Source organism: Balaenoptera acutorostrata, chromosome 6 (assembly GCF_949987535.1).
Source record: "Balaenoptera acutorostrata chromosome 6, mBalAcu1.1, whole genome shotgun sequence".
Lineage (NCBI taxonomy): Eukaryota > Metazoa > Chordata > Mammalia > Artiodactyla > Balaenopteridae > Balaenoptera > Balaenoptera acutorostrata.
Window position 1 is genome coordinate 107873124 of NC_080069.1, and position 23003 is coordinate 107896126.

The window sequence follows — 23003 nt, forward strand, 5'->3', positions numbered from 1 at the left end:
AGCTGCCTATGCTTTTTGAAGGAAGTGCTGTCACTTGGCCTTCAGCATTTAGGTCTACCCCATCTCTGAACCACACTCATGCCTTGGCCTTCAAATGCAGCAGGTATCTGCTGGCTCAGAATGGAAATAAATGTGGTCTGAATGTTTTGGTTCCTTTGATGTGAATATTTTAGGCTATGCTGAGTACAGTCAATTTTTCAGTTATTTACCAAGTTGACTAAATTGCAGAGTATAGCCTCAAGATACTGATTTGCTCAATTAAAGCAGTTTTTTGTTTTTTTGTTGTTTTCTCTTTTTAGGCAGTAATACCTTTATTCAGATAAAGTCTTACATGCAAGTCAATTATGTAATAAATCAAAATGCAGCTGCACTGGTTGAAGCAGGCTTGTGGGCCTGGAGAACAGGCTTATCCCCTCACCTAACCTGTGTACAATTGCAAAACTCGTGAATCTACAGAACACTTTCTGAAAACCACTAAACTACAGCATTGCTTATCATCCAGTTCCATCTTATTAGCCATATGGCCATTGGCAAGTCACTTACCCCTTCCTCTTCTGGAAAATGATGAAAGTGATCCCTGTCTCCATGACGGGTGTAAGATGTGAGATAATGTTAAAATACCCGCTACAGTTCTTGGCATACTCAATCAGTGAGAGCTATTATCTTCTTCTATTGACTTGTTCAAAGAGTGGGATTAGGTTGTCCAACCACTCCGAATAATACCTTCCATCTTTCCTATTGTTACAGGTTCCTATTTGCCAATCAAAACCTTTCTCAGGCATTTCCTCCCACTAGCCGTAAGTCTTCAAATAAATCTGGTCACCTGTTCCTTTTTACTATCACTCTACCTATTTCATGTTTCTATTATTATATAATTTACTGTGTTGCAATTATTTGCCCATATATTTGAGCTTTATTGAGGGTTAGCTTTAATCTCTAGCTAAGAGCACATAGCATGGTGCCTAATATACAGTATGTCCTCAGTTATTTAATTGGCTGTTATTTATATGACTTGGTGATGGTAGGCCCTCCAGTAACACCCTCACATTGGCTAAAAGATAAAGGCAGACAAATGACTTACAGGTTCATTAACTCCCTGCTTTCCTTTATCATTCTGAGTAATTATATAGAATTTAAGGTTTTGGAGCAATGATTCATTCAATATTGAGTACCTACTGTGAGCCCAGTACTATGCCAGGTGCTCAGAAAATTTTAAAAAATGGTAAGTAATATTAATGTGTTTACTTTCTCGTAAGTTATTTCACAGTCTTTCTAAAGTATTTGGAATTGTATTCCATTGCCCTGGGCTTCCTCAAAAGCCAGGAATAGGCACCATGTGGATGATTGTGAGGGTCAATCCCAATGTGCACTGCAGCCTGAGATACGTCCACAGACGGCCACTCCATTATTCCAATCAGCAGGATAAACTTGGCTTGAGTCTGTGTTCCTGTGGGTAAGACAAGTAATGCTTAAAGTAGTTGTACTTTTAGTCTAGTACTAATTAATGGCTTCTTAAAAGTGAAGTGTTACCCAGCTCTATAGGAGGGAAATGGAAGGCAAAGTCTAGTATGAAACTCAGGGCTCTACCTTATACCTGACTAGGCTGCTGATTTGCGCTCAGGACGTGCAGCTCAAGGGATCACAAAACAAATTACAGGTAAGAAACAGCAGATGCCTGGATGAATTTTACAAGCAGGCAGTGGTAAGGCAGGAGGGTGTTTAGCAAAATACTTACACTCCAGAACTTTGGCTGTATCTTGTCGATATCATTAATATTCATGGTACTCTGACTAAGTCTGAAGTTAGGCAGCTCTGGGACTGGCAATGCATTCTAGTGGGAAAGCCACTGGGCTTGGTCTGGATCTGAATCACAGCTCTAACTCTTTACTAGCTATGTGGCCTCAGATGATCACCATACCTCTGCATCGGTTTCCCTGTCTATAAGATAAGAAAGTTGGGTTAGATCATCACTAAAATCCTTTCTAGCTCTATGATTTTAATTATTTTACCAAATAGAATTGTGGTTGAGTTTTCCCCCAATGTTTTTGCATAATTTTGCTGTAATTTTATTGTGTTTACATTAGAGTAGTAGAAAGAACCTGTACTTTGTAATCAGCCCCAGCTTGGTCCAATTGCTTACTCTACCCCAACTATTGTGACCTTGGGCCACTTGCAAACTACTGCCACTCTGTTGAGCTACTGTTTCCTCATCTTGTAAAAGGAAATGACAGTTTATGTTTTAAAGGGCTGTTGTGAGAAATAAAATATACTAATGGGATAGTTATATAAAAGGACCTAATTCAGAAAATGTGACGTGCCCAGAAAATGTGATTTCCACTGTAGGGGGCAAAGACCTCCTTTCCCTCTTGGTGAACTGATGCAAATTTTTCATGTTAACACTGGGGGAGATTTCAGACCTGCATTGGTGATTCAACCACACTGCTCAGCTTCTTAATTAAAAAGCCTATCGGAAGAAGAGTGGGATTGCCGGAGGGGCAGAGGCAAAACTTTCACAGCTATGTATCCCACTAGGAAAGCTGCACATAAAACCTAAAGGCTAATTATTTGATTAAAGTAATTAGGATGGCATCTTGACTTTTGGCAGAAACATGCATGTTTAGCTATTCCTATAGATGGCTAGCATAAAGGGATTTTTCCCTCCAGGTCAACATTCATTAACCCAAATAATTACACAATTTAAAATAAGCCTTAAATCTCATTGTCAGGTGGAGGTAATATAACATATTGTAGTTAAAACTTGGGCTTTGTAAGCGTGGGGCGGGGTGGGGATGGGTTGGTGGCGAGTTCAGTCTTGGTTCCTCCACTTAGTAGTTCTATGACCACTGAGTCATTTAGCCTCTCAGCCTCAGTTTCCTCATAAATAATAAAACGATACTGTTTACTGCATTGTTCTGAAGAAACGATGGATGTAACACACTTAGCAGACTTTCAGACATTTCATAAACTTTCAGTAGTGCTCAGTATCTTAATATTATAGTAAATTAAATGTATGATAAGATTACCCATATTTTTTGTGACAGAAGGATTTTATGAAACTGGTGAGGAAAACATTTACTTCCCTCGAAGGAAAATTATTTAGTAACTCACTGAAATCCTGAGTGTAAACATAAGAGTTTGTGTGACTGCAAGTCAAATGCATATCTTTCCTATAAAAATAAAACCAGGATTTTCTTTTGGTGATTTACTCAGTTTACCTAGCTATAACTAAAATGCCACTGTATATTTTCACAGAATATTAAGATTTAGATTTCATTCTTTCATTTATTCATTCACTTACTCATTAGACATATATGACATCTACTGTTTTTTATTAATAGCAGTAATTATATGAGTAATGAATGCAAAGATGACTCAATCATGAACCCTGCAGTCAGGTAGCTTGTAGTCTGGCTGGAGAGATAAGGAATGTAAAAAATAATACAAATATACAAAAGAATAAGATAAACGGTGCAAGATAGAAATAGAGTGCCAAGTGTTTAAGAAAAGACTGCTTTTAGTTGAGAGGATCTGGTTCCTGAAGGGCCCTGCAAGTAGAGGGAGTGTCATGAACACAGGTACAACATACCAGGGAAGAGTGAGAAGCTGGTACCAGCAGGAAGTTCAAACCACAAGAGTGAGTGGGCATTAAAGCAATTCAAAGGTCAAAAGTGGTCCATTTGTCCATGACCCTTCAAATAATAATGCAAGTGGTTCTGTTTTTCCTGTCCTAAGCCATATCATTTACTCCTATCAGTAATCATGGCTCAAGGAGGCTTCATTCTTATGGAACTGGTAGGGTATGAATCAGAATCTCCTTGGAGACCTGAGGGAGACCAAGGTGGAGGAAGAAGGTGTAGTTTGAAAGTACACCTCCCCGCACTCCCCCCCCCCAAATATTCTAATATACCTCCTTACTGGGAATGCCTGATGACATTGTCTCAGAAAAAAAAAAAAAAAAAATCCTGAAATATTATCCAGTTGCTCCCCCTCAAAAGCCTAAGCCAAATGAGTTCTGCAATCGCAGCGACATAACTTTGTACTAGTCTTACTGCCTATTTGATGTTTGATGTTGACAGCTTTCAAAACCCACCGTTCTCTCTTTATCTTCTGCCCTATATCTGGACATGCTGCTAAGAAAGTTCAAGTACTTCCACCTTTAGTGCCAGTGGGAAGTCCCAACCACACAAGTCCTAGCCCCTGCATGGGAATCCTCACCCCAGCCCCACCTTCAAGCCACCATAAAAACCAATCTGGCCTCCTTTTCCTGCTCTCAAGCTATTTCTGGACCTGCTTGGTAGGCCACATTGCTCTCGCCAGAAACCCTCATCACGTGAGTTAGAAATCTTTTCATACCCACTTGGTGGATATATAGCATCATCAGTCTCAACATCTGAACCGAGTTTTGGGTGGTCCCCCTCTTCTCTGGGATAACCACACAACTGGCACAGTAAGCACATTGTTAGGCAATGACCACCATCCCAGGGGCTCTCTAGTCTCTTGCTTTGGTTTGCTAACTGGCTAGCTTGTTTTTTGAGGCACTGCCTGCCGGCAACCTTGTGCTTTAAGCTGTGCAGCTTGCGCTGCATTGGCTGAGCCCTACCCTGCCTCTCTTATAGGTTTAGCTGAACTGAGTTGGAGGATATGATAATTGGCGTTAAGGGGCAGGAGCAAAGTGGCCCTGGGTCATGTGTCTTGGTCCAGATCTATCTGTGTCTCAGATGGAATCATGTGTCTAGATTCCAGCACAAGCTGTGACTTCAGGGGAATGACTCTTGCCCTGTGACTACTGGTTGGTTGTCTCAACCAGGCATTGCCCCCATTCTATAAAGTGCTCAGGGAAATACTGATATCTTATACAATATATGGGTCTGTCGGTGGTGGTTCATGTGCAGGAAGAGCAGTCAGCATGTGGAACGTTGCGGTCTACACTCTAAAAGCAGATGGCTCATTAGGACTCTACAAAATGTCTTTGCTGCTGCTTTGTCACTGTTGGCCAAAACAAAAGATCCTGATCTTCAGGGTTATAGAGAAGAGCATCCATGGTTCCCTTGTGGCATAGCTGAGGGGTTAACTCAAATTCAGTTTAAGCCCAGGATCCTTAAACCCTATGAAGGTTATTGCCATGAGGGAGACCCTAATCCTGATGACACAGATTTGCAACTCTGGAGGAAGAAACTTATGAGTAGGGTAGCGAGGACTCCCCCCGGCCCCTCACCACAAAACTATATACAGTAACCACCAAAAGGAAAAAAAAACAAAAAACAAACAGTGAATACAGGAGGAGGAAACAAACACAAAACTCAAATAGAGGTCACAATTTGACCCAATTAGAATTTCAAAATTTACTAAAAGAATTTATACAAAAACCAAAAAAGTTCGAAGATTGCTAATTGGTTTTTGTACCTCGACAACCTAAACTCTGAAGTAGCTTTTAACATCTGCTGAAATGCACTAATTACCAAACTTTCATGGCTTTAATCAATACTGGGGCTCAAATTAGATTTACATGTGGGAATTCCCCTAAATTTAAACAAGGTACGCCCTATAATCTTAAGGGAGTTACTAAGGACATTTCAGGATATGTAAGGAAGACAAACAGGTATACCTCACCTTAATCATCAGTTCTAATGCCTTGCCTAAATTCCCCATAACCATAACACTCATTACCTTGAAATATTCCATACTGAGTATGGATGCTCTGACCCAATGAAATAAATTAAAATTGAATTAAGTTTTGGTACTTAAAATTGGCTTACCAAAATGGGACCACATGGACCCTGCCCTCCCCCATTAGTTAAAATAGTTAATATGGCCCATTTTAAACAGAACCTTTGAGGTTTAAAATCCATATACAAGACCTATTTAGAAAAAAGAGTGATTATCCCCACTGCTTCATTATTTAACAGCCCAGTTTACCCTGTTCTTAAACCTGAATGAAACCTCACAATGGATTACTGTAACCTTAATGCTGAGGCCCCACCCATTAATGCTTCCATACCAATTACTGAAATAATAAATTCCATCCAATCAATAACTGGTTAATACTTTGCACTCATAGACTTGGCTAATATGTCATGTTCAGTGCCTATTTCAACAGCCTCTCACACACAGTTTGCCTTCAACTTCAAAGGGACACAATCCCCCTTTATCTGGCTACCCATGAGGTACCTCAGCAGCCATGCCTTCACACACAATCTTTATAGACAAGATCTTAATGCAACAACCAACTTTCTCCAGGAGCACGGTAATGCCATCACACTGATCACACCCTCTTCCAAAGACATTAATTTGACACGCTCATTGAGGACATACAAACATTCACAAAATAACTCACAAAAAGGGACGGGCCATTGCCCTATACATTGTACAAGGTCCTGCCACTTTGGTTAAATTCCTGAAAGTTATTTAGCTGAGGACCATTCCGTTCCTGACATTGTCAAAACCAGCAATTATAATGTTAAAATAAGTCCAACTCCTTTCAGGCCTTTTGGGTTCTAGAGACAACATATTTCTCATTTACAAACTTTACTTAAGCCCATTTATGCTATTAGTCACAAATCAGCCTACCTTGACTGGGATCCTGTACAACAAAAGACTGTAGAATCTACCCAAATTGCAATACAGCAGGCACTCCAATCGGTGACCCCCAGAGACTCCTTCACTGTAAAGGCTTCAGCAATCTCCTCTCATGCCTCCTGGAGTCTCTGAACCACATATGATAACCATAATTTGCCCCTGGACTTTTGGTACAAGAAACAGCCCTCCTCATCTCCACGCTATACGCCATTACAGTGCAACATCAGGCTGCATACTGGGCTCTCCTGGAAACAGAGGCTGTGACCCCCAGCTGCCCACAGCCTTAGATCATGGCAGCAGCACCCTGAAAGCTCAGCACAGCCCCTGAGGCCTCCTAGCTCCAGCATAGGGCCAAACCTCTGGCATATCACATTTGTAGGGGGTGCCCCCCATCCTTACTCCTTTGTCAGATGTCATGGTGCTGGAGAAGATCACCCCCTCCCTTTCCCAGACACCTTGACCATCTGGGGAGTCCCTTGGGATCAACTGATGACCAGCAAAGGGACTTTATATGCTTTCTAGATGGCGTCACCACCATCATAGAATATGGAGTTTGCTGCTTTTTAGTCCTTAACTGAGATGTCCCTGATAATGGGACTGGACCCAAGAGTCAGCACAACTGGCCAAACTTCATGCCGTCTTCTTTGCACTGGATGCCCAGGCCAACAGTCAGCCCCATCTGTACATTTCTACAGACTCTTGGGCCATTGTCAATGATCTGCTCATCTGGTCTAGACAATGGCAGCGACAATTCCCTATCCAAGTTTGCCTCTTTGAGGTAAAGAATGCTGAGAATCTCTTGTCTCACAGATACCCAAAATATAAAAATCAAGGTCACATATGTCTTTACACATAGTAAATCCACAATAAAGGGTCTCACTAGGACACTCTTCCTCCCCTTCAGAGTTCCAGACATTATTGATAGGGACCAAAGCACTCATTTCATTTCTCAAAATATATCATGTTGGGCTCTCATACAAGGCATTTAATGGAACTAATATTTCCCTCACCACCCTCAGACTGCAGGCCTCATAGAGTGACATACGGGTTACTTAACAAGTTCAAGTTCAGTTAAATGAAACATGGCACATTTCAGTCATCAGTCAAATATCCAGAGTGAAGTGTAATAAAAATTCTGCCTCCATATTTGATGCTTGATCTCTGCCAGCTTTCAAGCCCCGCTACTCCCCCTTCCCCACTGGCCCCCTCACCTGGGCAAGCCTAAGTGCTCCCACCTTTGGTGCCAGAGGGGAGTTCAAACAATGCAAGCCTCAGCCAGCAAAATGGAACCCACTCCAACCCCACTCCACCCCCCTTGCCATTATATAAAAGCCAAGCCAGTCTCTTTTCCTTGCTCTCTCAAGCCATTTTTGGACCTGCTTGAGAGCCACCTTTGCTCTCCCCAGAAAGCTCCATTACATGAGTGACAAATCTTTTAAAGTCCTCTTGATGTGTGTGTGTAGCACCATCCGTTTCATCATCTGAACCAAATAATGGCTGGGAGTCCATCCCCCTACTTCAGAGTGACAACAAATGTTTAGAGTTAAATATTAAAAACAACGTCATAATATGATAAACAAAAAAATTGTATAATTTTAATTTCTGAGCAACCACATGAATAAAACCATGTGCTTTTGTGAAATGACATTTAATATTTACACTTAAAAATAATCACTCTCTAAATGTCTCAGCCCCAAGAATCTGAAACTTGTTTGACAAATTTAATGACTCTGTAAAAATGTTAGAAATAAAGTTAAATTAAAAATATTACACTCAAAGAGTAGAGAGGGCGCAGGCATGTGTGTTACCTCACCTGATCCATGACTCTGGGGCTGGATCTAGGAGAATAAAACTTTCATTGATTGATACCCTGGAAGAAATGTACGATGCACATACAAATGGCACATATACCCTGGATCCTCCAAAAAGGTTAATTAATTGTTAGCTAAATGAAAGGTGCAAATGATAAAGGAAAAAAATCTAAAAGTATGTATTCTTCTCTTCTGCTCTGGTGACCATTGGCCCATATGCCTGTTTTTCTCCTCAGTGAAATGGGGATATTAACTCCAGCCTACTTAATATGTACCAGGACTATTCTTAATGTCCCGAAGACTTTTTAAAATTTTTATTGGGGAATAGTTGCTTTATAATGTTGTGTTAGTTTCTACTGTACAGCAAAGTGAATCAGCTCTACATATACATACATCCCCTCTTTTTTGGATTTCCTTCCCATTTAGGTCACTGCAGAGCACTGAGTAGAGTTCCCTGTGCTATACAGTAGGTTCTCAGCAATCCCACTACTGGGCATATACCCAGAGAAAACCATAATTCAAAAAGATGCATGCACCCCAATGTTCATTGCAGCACTATTGACAATAGCCAGGACACGGAAACAACCTAAGTGTCCATCAACAGAGGAATGGATAAAGAAGATGTTGTACATATATACAATGGAATATTACTCAGCCATAAAAAGGGATGAAGTTGGGTCATTTGTAGAGACATGGATGGACCTAGACACTGTCATATAGGGTGAAATATGTCCCATACATCTTACACAAGTAAAAGCTGGCCTAAAATGGGTAGCCTGGACAGCCTCTCTCTGAATGAGATAAAGCCTCTAAATAAAACATCAGAAACAATACTGGGTGTGGCAGGGGGAAAAGCAGCTCCCTAAGGAAACAAGTTACAAAAGAGGAGCTTTATTTTTATGCTGGGAGATGTTGTTTTCTTCCTATGAATTCAATGACCTATGAAACTAGGTCTCAAACCTGCATTTTTCAGCTCTTAACCTTCCTTTTGAGTGGTATATATCCAGCTGCCCACTTTATATTGCCAGTTGGCACGCCAACTGTGGGCTGGTGTGTTCAATGAAGATATCCCTTAGAAAACTTACACTCAGCATATTTAAGACAACTCAGCTCTCCAATACCTGCTGTTCGCTACTGTTCCATTTACGGAACACAAGCATCGACTCAGGCATGTAGGACCGAAACTTTGGCACCATTTCTAATCACTTCCCTCACCTCTCACCTCCCACCTCCCACCATTCAATCATAAAGTTCTCATCCTGCTAGCAGCTTAATATTCTTCACATCCCTTTATTCTTTTCTTCATCCTCATAACTATGATAATTTAAGCTCCTACTAACTTTAAATTTAAGCTCTTGAAACACTGTTACAACTTCCTAACTGATCTTCTTAAATCTAATCTAGCATCCTATCTACTACACTTCCTCCCATCCCAAATCAAGCCCAATCCCACACCAGCCAGAGTCAGATTTAAAACGTAAGTGCTAATAATATTACATAAAACATTTAAATGACTTTAAAATGCTCCTGGTAAAAGGAAACATTCCTTAACACGGTCTACATATCCAGTGGGATTTTATTCCCACCTATTTATCTTTCTAGATTTATCTCACCACTGCTTCCATCCCTCTCTAGGCCGTTTTAGTACTTGCTTTTCTGCTACCTAAAACACTTTCCCTCTCCCTACCCACCAATGTCTCCTAAATCTTACCTCTTCCAGGTCTTCTGAGGTGTCCTTCCTGATCCACCACACAGATTGAGTCAGGTGTCCACACCACCTTTTGTGTTTCTGCCTTCTAGCACTGACACATTGCATTGTGATTTCCTTGTTGCCTACCTCTCTCTAAGGCTAGACTGAGCTCTGTGAAGGCAGAGCGACTTTTAATTTACCGCTGCATCTGCAGCATCTAGCACGGCACCTGAAACAAAGCGGGCACTAAAGCAGTTGCCGGATAAAACCAGGGCAGGGGGTCAGCTTAGCTCATATGTTGATATACATGAACACTTTGGGTCACATTTAGCACCCGCTGATTATGCCACCTCCTGCTCCTCCCACCAGCTGCCTCACTGAATCCCTGACTGTTAGTTGCAATAGAAAAACGGGATGTGGTTGAAAGCTGGGGGGAGTGGTTCCCTCAGATTTCACTTTCCTTAGGGAATCTTCTCAGCTATAAAATAATTAAAAGTTGTGTTCCCTTCTGGAAATTCAACCCAAACTTTGTCTTGGTGCAAAGTCACCAGTGCTTCCAAAGAAGGCTCAAAAAGACACCTTTGATTGTGTGGTATGTAAATGATATCTCAATAAAGCTGTTAACAAACAAAAAAGATGTACCTTTGAACACATGGTCCCTTGAATTGCCTCTCAACACACTTTCTTTGATGGGGAAGAGAGAAGAAGGAGTTAGTTCGAGCCCTAATCCTGTCACTAATGTATAATTCCTTTGAGCAAGTTGCTTATTCTCCCTGGGACTCCATTTCATTATCTATATTAATAGAGTTATTAAATTAAGGATTTTTTTCAGCTGTAAATGTCAGTGATTCTGGTGCCCCAGATCTTAGAGGTTCTTGAGCCAAGAGCTCCAAAAGGAGTCTTCCATCTCCCTGGACACCTGTGGAATGGGAGGGGACAGAAGTGCAGATCCCAAGGACCCTAAGGAGGCACCCCTGGGGCACAGAGCTGGTGTGTCAGATGAAGACAGCCAAGGCCAGCTCCAACCCAATGGATCACTGGTCAAGTCCACCTCTAAGGCCTGCCTCAAAGCCTGCACCCTGACCCAGAGCCAAGGTGTTGCTAGGAAACAAGAATCTGGAGCCAGCGGGCCGACATCATGCAGGCTGGAATCATGTTGGTCTATCTGCCTCTCTTCTCACTCTTCCTGACCAAGTACTTCTACTTGCTTCGGGGGAAGAGAAAGGCCTCTCAGAGAGAACACACTGGTTGGAGTGCCCACTGTGGTTAAATAATAGTAAAAAGTAAATGGTGAGCGGACTGGAGCGAGAAAGGATGGAAGAAAGAGACGGCAAGAGAGAGTACGTTTTACCACCTGTGTACCTTTGGATTATATATCTTACCCACTCTGAGTCTCAGTTTCCCAGGCATAAAGATACCAGCTTTAGAGGATGGTTCGGAGGATTAAATGAGATCATGCATGCGAAGTGCCAGCGAATCTCCTGCCATATAGTGGTGCTCAGTGCATGGCTTTGGTTATTACAGGGGGGCAGTAGGGCATGTGGACTTTGGAGTCAGACAGTCCTGGGATAGAATCCTGCCTCTGCCTGTTACCAAGCCACGTGACCTCGAGCACATGAGTTTTCTCATTTACAAGATAAGGATAATAACCTGGACCTCACAGGGATTTTACAAACACAGTGTGAGATCGTGTGATTAATTGTTTCATAGAAGAAATAGAAAACAAGTCAGTCATTGCTGCCCACTCCTCTGTCACCCGGGCCCCGCCCTCCTCCCAACACACCCCTACACATTCTTGACCACTATAAGCTTGGTGTTCGGCTGTGCAAACATGCTCCCCTGTGCTCCACCGCTGGGCTCCAGGCTGTGCTTTCCGATAACTCTGCCTTCTATTCCCACCTCCAGGCTCAGGCAGGACTAAAATTCACAAGCTGGCAGATCAACAAGAGACAAACAGCCATGGTGTTAGAAGGTCTGGCAGGAAGAGGGCTTATATCTTAGGCTGCCGTAGTCAGGACTGGAAAGAGCTACATCATTATGCTTTTTGTTTAGTAATAAGCATCATCACTAACTTGATTGTGTCTCACGGTAATAAATGATAATAATACTAGCTAGCATTTCCTGAGCACTTCTTATATGTCAGGTGCAGCGATAATCACTTTACAACCATTGATGCTTTTAATTCTCATAACAATACTGTGAGGCAAGCATGATGAGGCCCATTTTAAAGATAAAAGGACTGAGGCTCAGAAAACCCTAAGTCACATCTGGCAAATGGGACAGATGACTCACACACAGCTTGATTTGTATGTTGTTATTTGTTGAAAGGTAACCTCTGGTAAGGAGCAGGTAAGAATGACTGATTTCATGTTGAGTTCCTACTATGGGCCGATTAATCACATGATCTCATATCATCTTCATAACAACCCTGAAAGGTCCAGATGTTTTTGCAACGATTCCTCTGGTACCTCCCATACCGGTCCCTTGTTTTCATTTAATTTTAGGCATTTGGAGATTCAGCCTCTCCTATTTGTGAGAGTTCTCTGTTGTGGACAGAGCCAATGGCAGAGGCGCAAAGACATACAAAGCTCTAACAAAGAAGCCAATGGCAACCCTCAGGAATGCCGGAGGGGATTCGGGCACTATTGCTCCCAACTGCTCTGGGAGGACTCAGCACCTGCCGGGCTGCCCCACACACCCAGCCTGCATCTTGCCTGTGCCATCCGTCTACACCTCCCTAGATGGCAACTGCCCTCACCCCCCAGGGCTCGGCTTAGAATCTTCTCCAGGGAAATTCCCAGCTCATCCCAGGTGGTTAGGGGCCCACCTCCCCACCTTGCCTTCTCCAACCCTGGCCCTACACGACACACACACACACACACACACACACACACACACACACACACACACACACACACACACACACACACACACACACACACACACACACACACACACACACACACACACACACACACACGCCTTATGCTTCCCTGGCGCAGCATGTATCCAAAGGGTCGTAATCATCTGTTCACCTGCTGAAAATCTTTCCCATTTGACTGTGAGCTCTTTGAGAGCAGAGAGCGTGTCTCATTCACTCACCTTGGCATCCTCAGCACCCGACACAGGCCCTGGCATATACTAGGGGCTCAGAGCACTGTTGTGGAAAGTTGGGGGCTGAGAAGGGACGAAGGGAACACGTGAGACAGGGGAGGGAAGGCGCCCTGTGGTGTGAATCTGTGGGTGACGCTGCCCTCAGGGTGGAAAGTTCGACCTGCTAATAATGACCTGGGAAGGCAAAAGCTTCCATTTGGGTATCCGTGTTCCCTCCAGACCATTTCGTTCTCAGGAAGCGGGCTGAAGGCAGAGAGAAAACAAAAGCCCCATATTCATCTCCAGGGAAATTCCACATCCTTAGAGCAAGACTGACGCGAGAGAAGGGTCCTATCTAAAATCCTGCTCCCTGAGTCCCTGTGAGACCTTCCTGGGAATGGGGCTGTGATAGGGGAATAAGTGTGGTCTGGCCCCAGTCTGAATAGAATCAAGGTAGCTACTTTACAAGAGTGTCAATCTCTGAATGTGTCCCCTAACTAGGACAATGGGGACAGTCTCCAGTGGTTCAGGAAATGATGTTATTTGTGCATGTGTTTTTGTGTATGCAGGAACTCTGAAATAAGAAAATGGGCACGCTGCCAGATGAATGGCTCCGTGATCTATGAGCATGTGGGGGGCTGTGGTGACTAGGAGTCTTTGAATTTGCTGTAGGTTTTCAGGTGAAGAAAGACCAAATTATGCCTCTAGCTGGTTATTAAATTTCCCCCTTTGCAGCGGCAGGTCCTAATGGATTACCTAGACTGACCTCAACTTTCCCATCTGTAGAATGGGAATAGCTAACCTAGACGGGGATGGAAAACACCTTACACATGAGTCACCATTTCTTACTCTCACATTCACGGCAGACACTGCTAAGTGATTCCACCCCACCAAGCCTGGTCCTGACCCAGAATCTCTTTCAGTGCAGTATTCCAGGCAGCATTTCACTACCATTTGATCATAACTGACACATAAAGGGAAACTCAGGTCTGGCTAGATGATTGCTAAGGCCTCTCTCAGCCCTGATGTTTTAGGGTTTGGCTTTACCTTATAACATTGCTCCTAAGTTATGCTAGAGAAGCACGTTGTGCAGAGGGGTGAATAAAGAGAGTACTTCCACCCCTGCCTGAGCCTGAGGGACTAAACTCTTGAGTCTCAGCTTTCCCCAGTTCTTTCAACTGTGGATGAGAGAGACAGAACAGGAAAGCAAACAGTTCCCCTGGGTCTGATGCCAACATCTGAAGAGGTTTCTGAGGCTGCTGTGATAGAGGTGGACAAGCGAGGTCTTTGTGCTTAAAGCGGCCTGCGTTCAAACCCCTGCTCTGCCAAGTTCCCTGGGGTGAACTCCCGTAAATCATCTCCCCCGTCTGAGCCTCAGTTTCCTCAAGCGTGACATGCAGATAATGATGCCTACCTTACAGGCTGGTTGTGAGGAGTAAATTGGATGAAATAATGTATGTGGAAGTGCTTTGTGAGATGCGCTGTGCCGAGCACAAGCGGAGGATTATTATTCTTGGGATGTACCAATAGGAAAAATACTAGGGTGTTCCATTCCAGATGGACTCAATCTAAACCGGGGGACAAATGCTTTTATTTTTTGGTAATTTCATCTGGTAGAAACAGCAGTCTCGTGGGCCTATTTGTATTTAATGAACCACATCCTGTATTGTCTTTTTGCATGGTTCTGAGGAGAAAATAAGTTGGCTGTCTCCTTTGGCGTGCTGCAGGCTCGAGAGTGTCCAGCTCATATTTAACGTCCTCCTGTCCTCTCCAAGAAAAAACACCAGCCCAGAGCTAGACCTATCCTACAAACAGCTGCACGGAGGCCAAGGGGCCAGGGGAGGGGCAAGGGATACTCAGACACCTCCCATCAGCACACTGGGACCTTGTCCAGGCTGAGACTTTAACCCAAGTGATAGTTAAGGAGTACGAGGCTCAATGTGACGGGAAGGCAGAGAGCATGGAGACAGATGGGGCTAAGGAGGTTGATGGGGACACAACAGATCTGAGAGGGCCCTGAGGCCATGGGGAGGAGTTTGGAAATCAGCCTCAGGGCAATGACAAGGCACCCAGGAGTTTCCATGGAAGGAAGGGCACGATGGGACCTCCATTTTAGAGACATCCCATGATGCTTAATTTTTTTTTTTTTAATTTTATAGCTACTTTATTTATTTATTTTTGGCTGTGTTGGGTCCTCGGTTCGTGCGAGGGCCTTCTCTAGTTGCGGCAAGTGGGGGCCACTCCTCATCGCGGTGTGGGGACCGCTCTTCATCGCGGTGCGCGGGCCTCTCACTATTGCGGCCCCTCCCGTTGCGGGGCACAGGCTCCAGACGCGCAGGCTCAGCAGTTGTGGCTCACGGGCCCAGCCGCTCCGCGGCATGTGGGATCCTCCCAGACCAGGGCTCGAACCCGTGTCCCCTGCATTAGCAGGCAGACTCTCAACCACTGCGCCACCAGGGAAGCCCCTATGCTTAATTTTTTATGTGGACTTGACTGGGCCATGAGGTGTCCAGATATTTGACCAAACACTATTCTGGATGTGTCTGTGAGGGTGTCAGTGAGGGTGTTTTCGGCAAAATAATCAGCAGCCTGAGTAAGGCAGATTGCTCCTTCTGATGTGGTGGGCCTCGTTCAATCAGTTGAAGGCCTGAGTAGAAACAAAGGCTGACCCTCCCATGAGGAAGATGGAGCTCCTCCTGCCTGAGTATTTGAGCTGGAATGTCCATCATTTTCTGCCTTTGGACTCGAACTGAAGCATCGGTTCTTCTTAGTTCTAGAGCCTGCCGGCCTTGGAACTGGATCTCATACCACTGGCTCTTTTGGATCTCCAGTTTGCTGAGCTCTTAGCTTGGACCTTCTCAGCCTCCATAACCACATGAGCTAATTTCTAATAATAAATCTCTCTCTCTCTCTCTCTCTCTCTATATATATATATATATCTCTGGATATGTGTGTATATATACATACATACATCTATAGATACAGAACCAATTATATATATAGCTTTCATATATATTATACATATCATAAATATCATATGAATATATATCATATACATGTTCATATCACATAGAATAAAGAGAATTTTATCTATCTACCCATCTATCCTGTTGGTTCTCTCTCGAGAACCCGGACTGATCCATGTCCTCAGGGCTGTGCAGCTGGATTGATGTGGGACAAGACTGGATGCAGGGAGACCAGGCAGGGGGCCAACGCTAGAGTCCAGACAAGCCATGACGGTGGCAGCAGTGAAGTGGAAAGAAGTGGGCAATTTCAAGAGCTATTTGGTAATTAAAATTGATAAGACTTGGGATGGTTTGGAAATGGGGGGAGTGAGGGAGAGGGAGATGTTGAAGATTTCTAGGTTTGTGGCTCTGCCTCTAAACAGACACAGGTGCTTTTCACCAGAACCCTGGAAAAATTCTAGGCTGTGTGGGGCAGAGTTTGGGCAGGCAGAGAGCTACCGTGATAGCACATATCAGAGGAAAGTTTGGAGGCAGAAGTGTAAAGGGGGAGTCATCAGTGTTGGGATGGCAACAGAGAGCGTGGCCGAGAGTCCCCACAGAGACAACGGCAGTCCTGCAAAACCATATTGACTGGTTTGGCAGAGGAGAATAAGCCAGCAAAGGAGACAGAGAAGGAACAGTCAGGAAGGAAGGTGGGCAACCAGGAAGATCCGGTACCACGGAAGCAAACATAGACAGTGCCTCAAGCAGGAAGTGGTCAACTCCATCAAATGCTAATGAACGGTCAAGCAAATGGGAACTGAAAACTGCCCCCAGATGATTTCACCAGGGAAGTAGACCAGTACCCATGCAGGTCTCAGCTCTGAGGTTGACTCCTGTCATGTCTGGTTGGCATCTATGAAGCAAGTTCCCTCAGGAAACTGAAAGCCCAGGAGAGTTCTCCAGCTCACATCAGCCCCTTGGCTACACCTGTCCTCACAAAAGGAAGTGACACTTGACTACATCTTTCCCTTCTCCTCTCCCTCCCCAACCCCTGAGCTGCCTTTCAAACAGCCAAAATTCCTTTAAAGAGTAATCTAGGAATGTTTCAGGTGACATTCAAAAGGGCATTGTAATTCAAATGGAAATGCAGAAATTCATTCCCTTGGACAGTCTTGGGAAATTATAATAGATAAAACATCTCTTAAAGGTGGCAACAGGCATTTATCTGTGGAGACATCTCTATGCTATAGGCTCTCCCAATCTGAACTCAAGAGCAGTTCAACCTTCACATGGAGAATGTCCTTTCATCAGGGTCACCGAGTCTCTAAACTTGAAAAAGACATTAATCTCATACACTTTCTCTTCTACACTTTTTGTTTCTCCATTTCTCTTTGTGGATTTTGGTTTCCCTGTGTCTATCTCTGTTTTTCTGTCTCCTCCTATTTCCCTCAGTCAATCTCTCTCCGTCTCTCTCTGTCTCTGTCTATCTCTGTCCCTGTCTCTGTCTCTCTCTCACACACACACAGAATGAACAATTCCTTTACATGCACACATCCTTTACCTTCCATAGTCACTTTCTCCATGAAAAAGAAGCAACTGAAAATTCAGGAAACCGATCAGACTCATAATTTCTGCATTCATCACTATCCCCTCTGAATAGAGAATGACAAGGGATAACAAAAGTGCAGGGTCACAGAGCCCTTTTGACACCTCCCTAGTAGAGCTCCAAGGCTCCCTCCCTCACTGGCTCCACCCCAGCAGTCCCTCTCCACCTGAGTCCAGTCTACCCCCATCCTTAGTGCTGAGTCAACTGACAAGAGAGCGGAGTAAAGTAGCAGCCATATCTCCCCCTGCCCCAATATATACACGTGTGTACCTACACACACCTACACACACACATCTGGGATCACGGTTACCTGAGTGGATGCGGCAGCCATGGGTGGAGGGAGTGGATTGGACCATGATAGTAATTAGATGCCTGGCTCAGTGGTAGGTAAATAAGTCCATCATTGATGTGTCTATGCTGCCATCGGATCCCGTATCTTGCATATGGGAAAGTAGATCTTAGAGTATGAACCGATTTGCCCAAGATCACACAGCTTGTAAGAGGGAAGCTGGGATCTGAACCAAGGTCCATCTGACTGCAAAACCTGTGTTTTATCTGCAAATGAGGAAGTCTTTATCCAAGATAGCCAGAAGAAGGGTAACTTTATACAGAGAGTCTTAATCATGATATAAGACTCATATGTCAAGGTCATGGCTAGGAAGAATGTGTGAATATCAAGTCAAAGAGTGAAGTGAAGCCTCAATTGGGAGAAAAGTAGCTTTTCAAAATATAGATGCATCAAGAAAACAGTAGCATATAGTGAAAATATTAAGCTGCGGCGAGAAACTAAAAACTTGACGTGGTACTTGGAGCACGGCCTGGGAGCAGAGGTGATGGTTAAAGGAACCTGACAGGCTGAACAGCTTCCAAGCTAATCATGCCTGGGCTGGAGCTTCTGGGGACGACTTAAGTTATTCTAGTTGCCTTCTAAGGTCCAGCTCTTCCTGGCTTTGGCTGGTACCATCTAATTGACCTGCCCAATGCTCCAGTCTCCTCTAGACTGGTGGAATGCCCATAATATCCACTTGGTGATAGGAAACCCCGCCTCCCTGCCTGGATCTTTCTAGTCCTTCTTGGCATGCCCAGTGCACCTCTCTGGAATCATCATCAGAAGCTGGGTCTGTTGTTCAAGCTTTCATTTTGCCCTATTACAGGGAAACAATACAAAGGTATGGACGACCACTATCCCTTTCTGCAAAGAGCAGATACTGTTCATTGATCACGGCGTTCTTTCCCAGTGATCCCACTGACCTTCATACAGTGGTCTAGAAAAGCCACTGCCCAACTAATCAGAAGTGGTACATGAAACAAGTTACGGGCGATCATATGACAGTGACTGGGTCCCCTACCACATGCCAGCCACCTGCCTTTCCCAGCCGTCTATCAGTAGATTAAAAAAAAAAAAGTCTATCACAAGAATGACAAGCTGTTGGAAGGCTAATACAGGCTGGACCCACGTGAGGACAGCACCCGTGTCTTGCCTACCGCAATGCCCCAGCATGTGGCGCGAGGTCTGCAGAGAAGAAGCACTTAGGAAGTACCAGTGAACCAGAGGTTAATGAATGACAAATGTGACTTTTTTCCCCCCCATGGAATGCACACTCAGAAGCACTTAGGGGAATGAGAGTGAAATAAAACTCTCGTGGGAGATATTTTAGTCAGGCACATTCACCCCAACCCCCTTGACTTTCCATGACTTCTAGTGGCTGGATCACAACAGCGGCCAGAGCCCCATCATTAGTGAACCTGGAAAGGCTGGGACATTTGTTTCTAATGTCTGGGGACACTGGATGTGGGCTCAGGTTGGAATTTAAACACCAGCTCATTCAGTAACAAACTGGGTGGCCCTGGTAAGCCCCCAATCTCTTTTAAGTTCAGATTTCCCTTCTCTAAAATAAGGGGTGAGTATTCGTGCCTTCTTTGCCTCAAGGGGTAGGTGGGAGGACCAAAGGAAGGCTGTGTATAAACTGTGAAGGGCTGTACAATGTCTGTGGTTGTTATCCACACCCTGTTTGGTCTCTTCACAGCCTACTCTTTCAGCCTTGGCCTTTCCTACCAAGAAGAAACCACCATCTGGGTCTAAACATAGATTTCACAGAATCCTAGAGCACTCCACCCTCTACGCTTGCTGGGTTGAAAAGATATTTGCAGGGTCTAGTGACACAGGTGCTTTTCAGGGAGAAATGAGGGCTGTGGCCACACATTAGCAAGAGCTGTGGCCGGGGCTACAATCCTCAGCTGATGTCCATAACGTTCACTTCACGTTAAGCTACTGTTTTTTATATACTTATTGTATGCGATGTGTTTTACCTGTATTATCTCATTTCATTCTCCCAAAAGCCTTGTAAGGAAATTACTATCCCTCACTTACCAAACAAGGAAACTGAAACTTAGAAGTTACTTTGCCTGAGGTTTCCTGGCAGGGATGTAAGAAGAGGTATCGACTTGAAATCCTGTCTGTCCCACTTCGACACTGTTCTAATCCGTCTTCTTCCCACAAGCTCTGCCCCAAGAGTGATCAGCTTCCAAACCCAGATTCATCCTGACCTGGTCCCCAGTGAGCCCTGGCTTCACAGATGTCAATGACACACAGTTGACATATAGATGTCAGTGACACATAGGTGGCTGGGGAGAGAAGGGACACACACCAACTATCTCTGAGTCCAGAGTTCTTTCTGTCCTTCATGGGAAAATTCCCAGCTTCTCATCCACCTCCTCCCCATCATCACTTGCAAATTTAAAAAGTAAAACTATAGTGTTTGCTGTACCATCCAGGTGGTCACATCAGGTAGAGAGAGAGAGGAAGAAACACACAGATCAGCCGGCCTCAGCGTATCCCTATGCTCTTCTGGCAGCGAGCACGGATGAGGGAAGAAAGAAAAGTGCCTTTGCCCTGGAAGCCCAGAAGGAAAAGCTTCTGTACCAAGTTCACTCAGCAAGTTTGTGGCAAACTTGAAGTTTCTCTGAGTCTTGAAGGGGGTCCCCAGCTGCTGTTTCAGCATTCTGTCTGCCCTCTTCCCCATCTTACTTGCCATAGATTCCATGCATCCATTGCGTATAAGAAATAGCATTTTCTGGAGTGAAAAAGTCCAAGGCCTGGAAGCAGCTGAGGGTGGAGATGGGGTGGGATCCAGCATTAGCGCAGCGTCCCAGGCCCCAAATGCCGGACGAGGCAAATTGGTTCAGTGGCCACAGTGAGCGAAGGTTTTTATAAACATAACCTAATTGTATTACTTCAAAGTCCGGAAGCTTATTGCCCTGCTTAATGATGTGTCACCTTATTTATAGGGTAGCACAATGAGACTTCTATTGATTTAATGCACTTCCTTAAAGACTGTCGTTGTCACAGCCATAAACCAGAGCTATTCCCAGACAGCTCAATTATTCCCCTGCGCCTATAAACCCCCGTGCCCCAAACAGTCGCACACACGAGAAAGGGAGGGATGAGACCATGACAGGGTGGAGGGTGCAAAGGGAATTGTTGGGGAAAAGACAAAGGCCGGGGCTTCATCCAGCTGGGGACGAGGGGCAGCATGAGAAGAGCTAGACAGTGAGTGTGCAGCAACCCGCTCTGACTTGGCTCTATCCAGAGGAGCTGTGTGACTCTGAGCAAGATTCCTCTTCCCTTTCAGCCTGAGTTTTCCCAGGTGTGCAATGGGAGTGCTGAGCCCAGTGAGACCTGTCAGGTCCCTGTGGCTCACACATTCTGTGGTTTTAGGAGTTACGGTCGATCTGGTTCTTGGAGATAGGATGGCTGGTCCATATGGAGAAGGTGCAAGCACGTTTTAACATTACTCCTCACCCTTTCCGTTGATCGATCGAGAGGCTTTCTTTTCAAATTAATTGATACTGATAGTAACAATGGTAACAGGAAGTGATCCTCACCCTGCTACGTGTGTCTGCGGGGCACCTGACTTGTTGGCTTATCTGAGACTCAACTTCTCATCTGTGAAATGGGGCTGTGACTACATGGACCTGTTCTAATACATAATGCATGTATGCCACAGCTCCATCTTTCTCAAAATGCTACTGCATAAACCATTTTCCTTTAATGTAGGAGGGAGACAGGAATGGCTAAAGTACCCATTTCACAGGAAGGGAAAACTGAGGTGGGAAGGGAATGGATTTCCCAAGGGGAGTGGCACAGACTGGTCTCCCGCGTCTGGGAAATTCCAATTCTGATAATAGCTGAGAATCGGAGGGAAATAAGATCTGCTGACCCTCTCTGAGGATAAAAGTCTCTCCATGGCAGAGACTTGAAACTGTCCCCCAGACAGGAGGTGATCGCTCCCAAAGGGGCCAGAGCTCTTCTTGGGTTCTTTCAAGAACCTGAAGAGAAGAAGGTGTCAAGGAGACACCACTCCCACGCCACAGCCTCCTCCACCCCCCGACCCTGGCAGTTGTTTCGAGGGGAGAAAGTGGGAAACAAGGAGCGTGCAGTAGAAGGCCAGGATTCTGGAGTCCAGAACACCACCCTGGGCTCTCAGGAAATGCCTGAACTGAAAGACTCCTGAGAAATCATCACACGGCCCTTCATTCCATCCACAGTGAACGAGAAGCCCAGAGAGGGGCAGGGACTTGCCCAAGGCCACTCAGTTTCTATGGGGCAGAGCCCGGATTTAGCTCCCAGGGAGCTCAGTTATCTCCCCAGCAGCCTTACCTCCGCACCGCATCTGGCCACCACCTCCAGCAAGCCCTCCAGGCTTACCTTTCTGATACTGGAGCCACAGCTGCTGCTGGACCTTCTTGCTGGGGAAGTGGAGGACGCAGGTGAGCTCGGAGCCATAGAGGGCTTCTGCGACGTAGTGCGAGCCGTAGTGCTGGATGAAGGACAGCAGCTCCTCCCGACTGCTCTCCTTGGTCAGGATCTTGAGGACGTCGGTGAAGCCTGGACAGAGGAGCAGCACGCAGAGGTGGTCAGGCTTGGGAGGCTGGTGGCCGGCAAATGACAAGCCTGGATTTGGTGCTGTATCCATCACCATAGTGTCAGCCAAACGTGCGCAGCTTTCCCTCACTTATTTTGCAAAGACTGCTCTCTCTGGTGGACACACAAGACGCTAGGTCTGACAGGGAATCAACAGCAGAGGAAGGCCTATAGCTGGCGACCTGAACATCACAATCAGGAAAAATCAAAGCCGATATCTACTGAGCACCCAGCGTGTACCAGGCACGCTGCTAGATGTTCCAGACACTTTAACCTCAGCCCAGCACTGCAGTCCCAACCATAATAAGCCCTGTCGAGTGGATGAGCAAGTCAAAGGTCATAAACTGGAACTGAT

At 45.0% G+C, this 23003-nt stretch overlaps 1 protein-coding gene across 3 annotated transcripts in view; it reads right to left on the reverse strand.

Moving 5' to 3' along the window:
* ASTN2 (astrotactin 2) overlaps positions 1–23003 on the reverse strand; it is a 913616-nt gene that overhangs the window by 223736 nt on the left and 666877 nt on the right. For all 3 annotated transcript variants that reach the window (XM_057548646.1, XM_057548645.1, XM_028165454.2), the window contains one exon: positions 22433–22612. In XM_057548646.1, coding sequence (XP_057404629.1) covers positions 22433–22612 — 180 coding nt within the window. The remainder of the gene's footprint in view (positions 1–22432; positions 22613–23003) is intronic.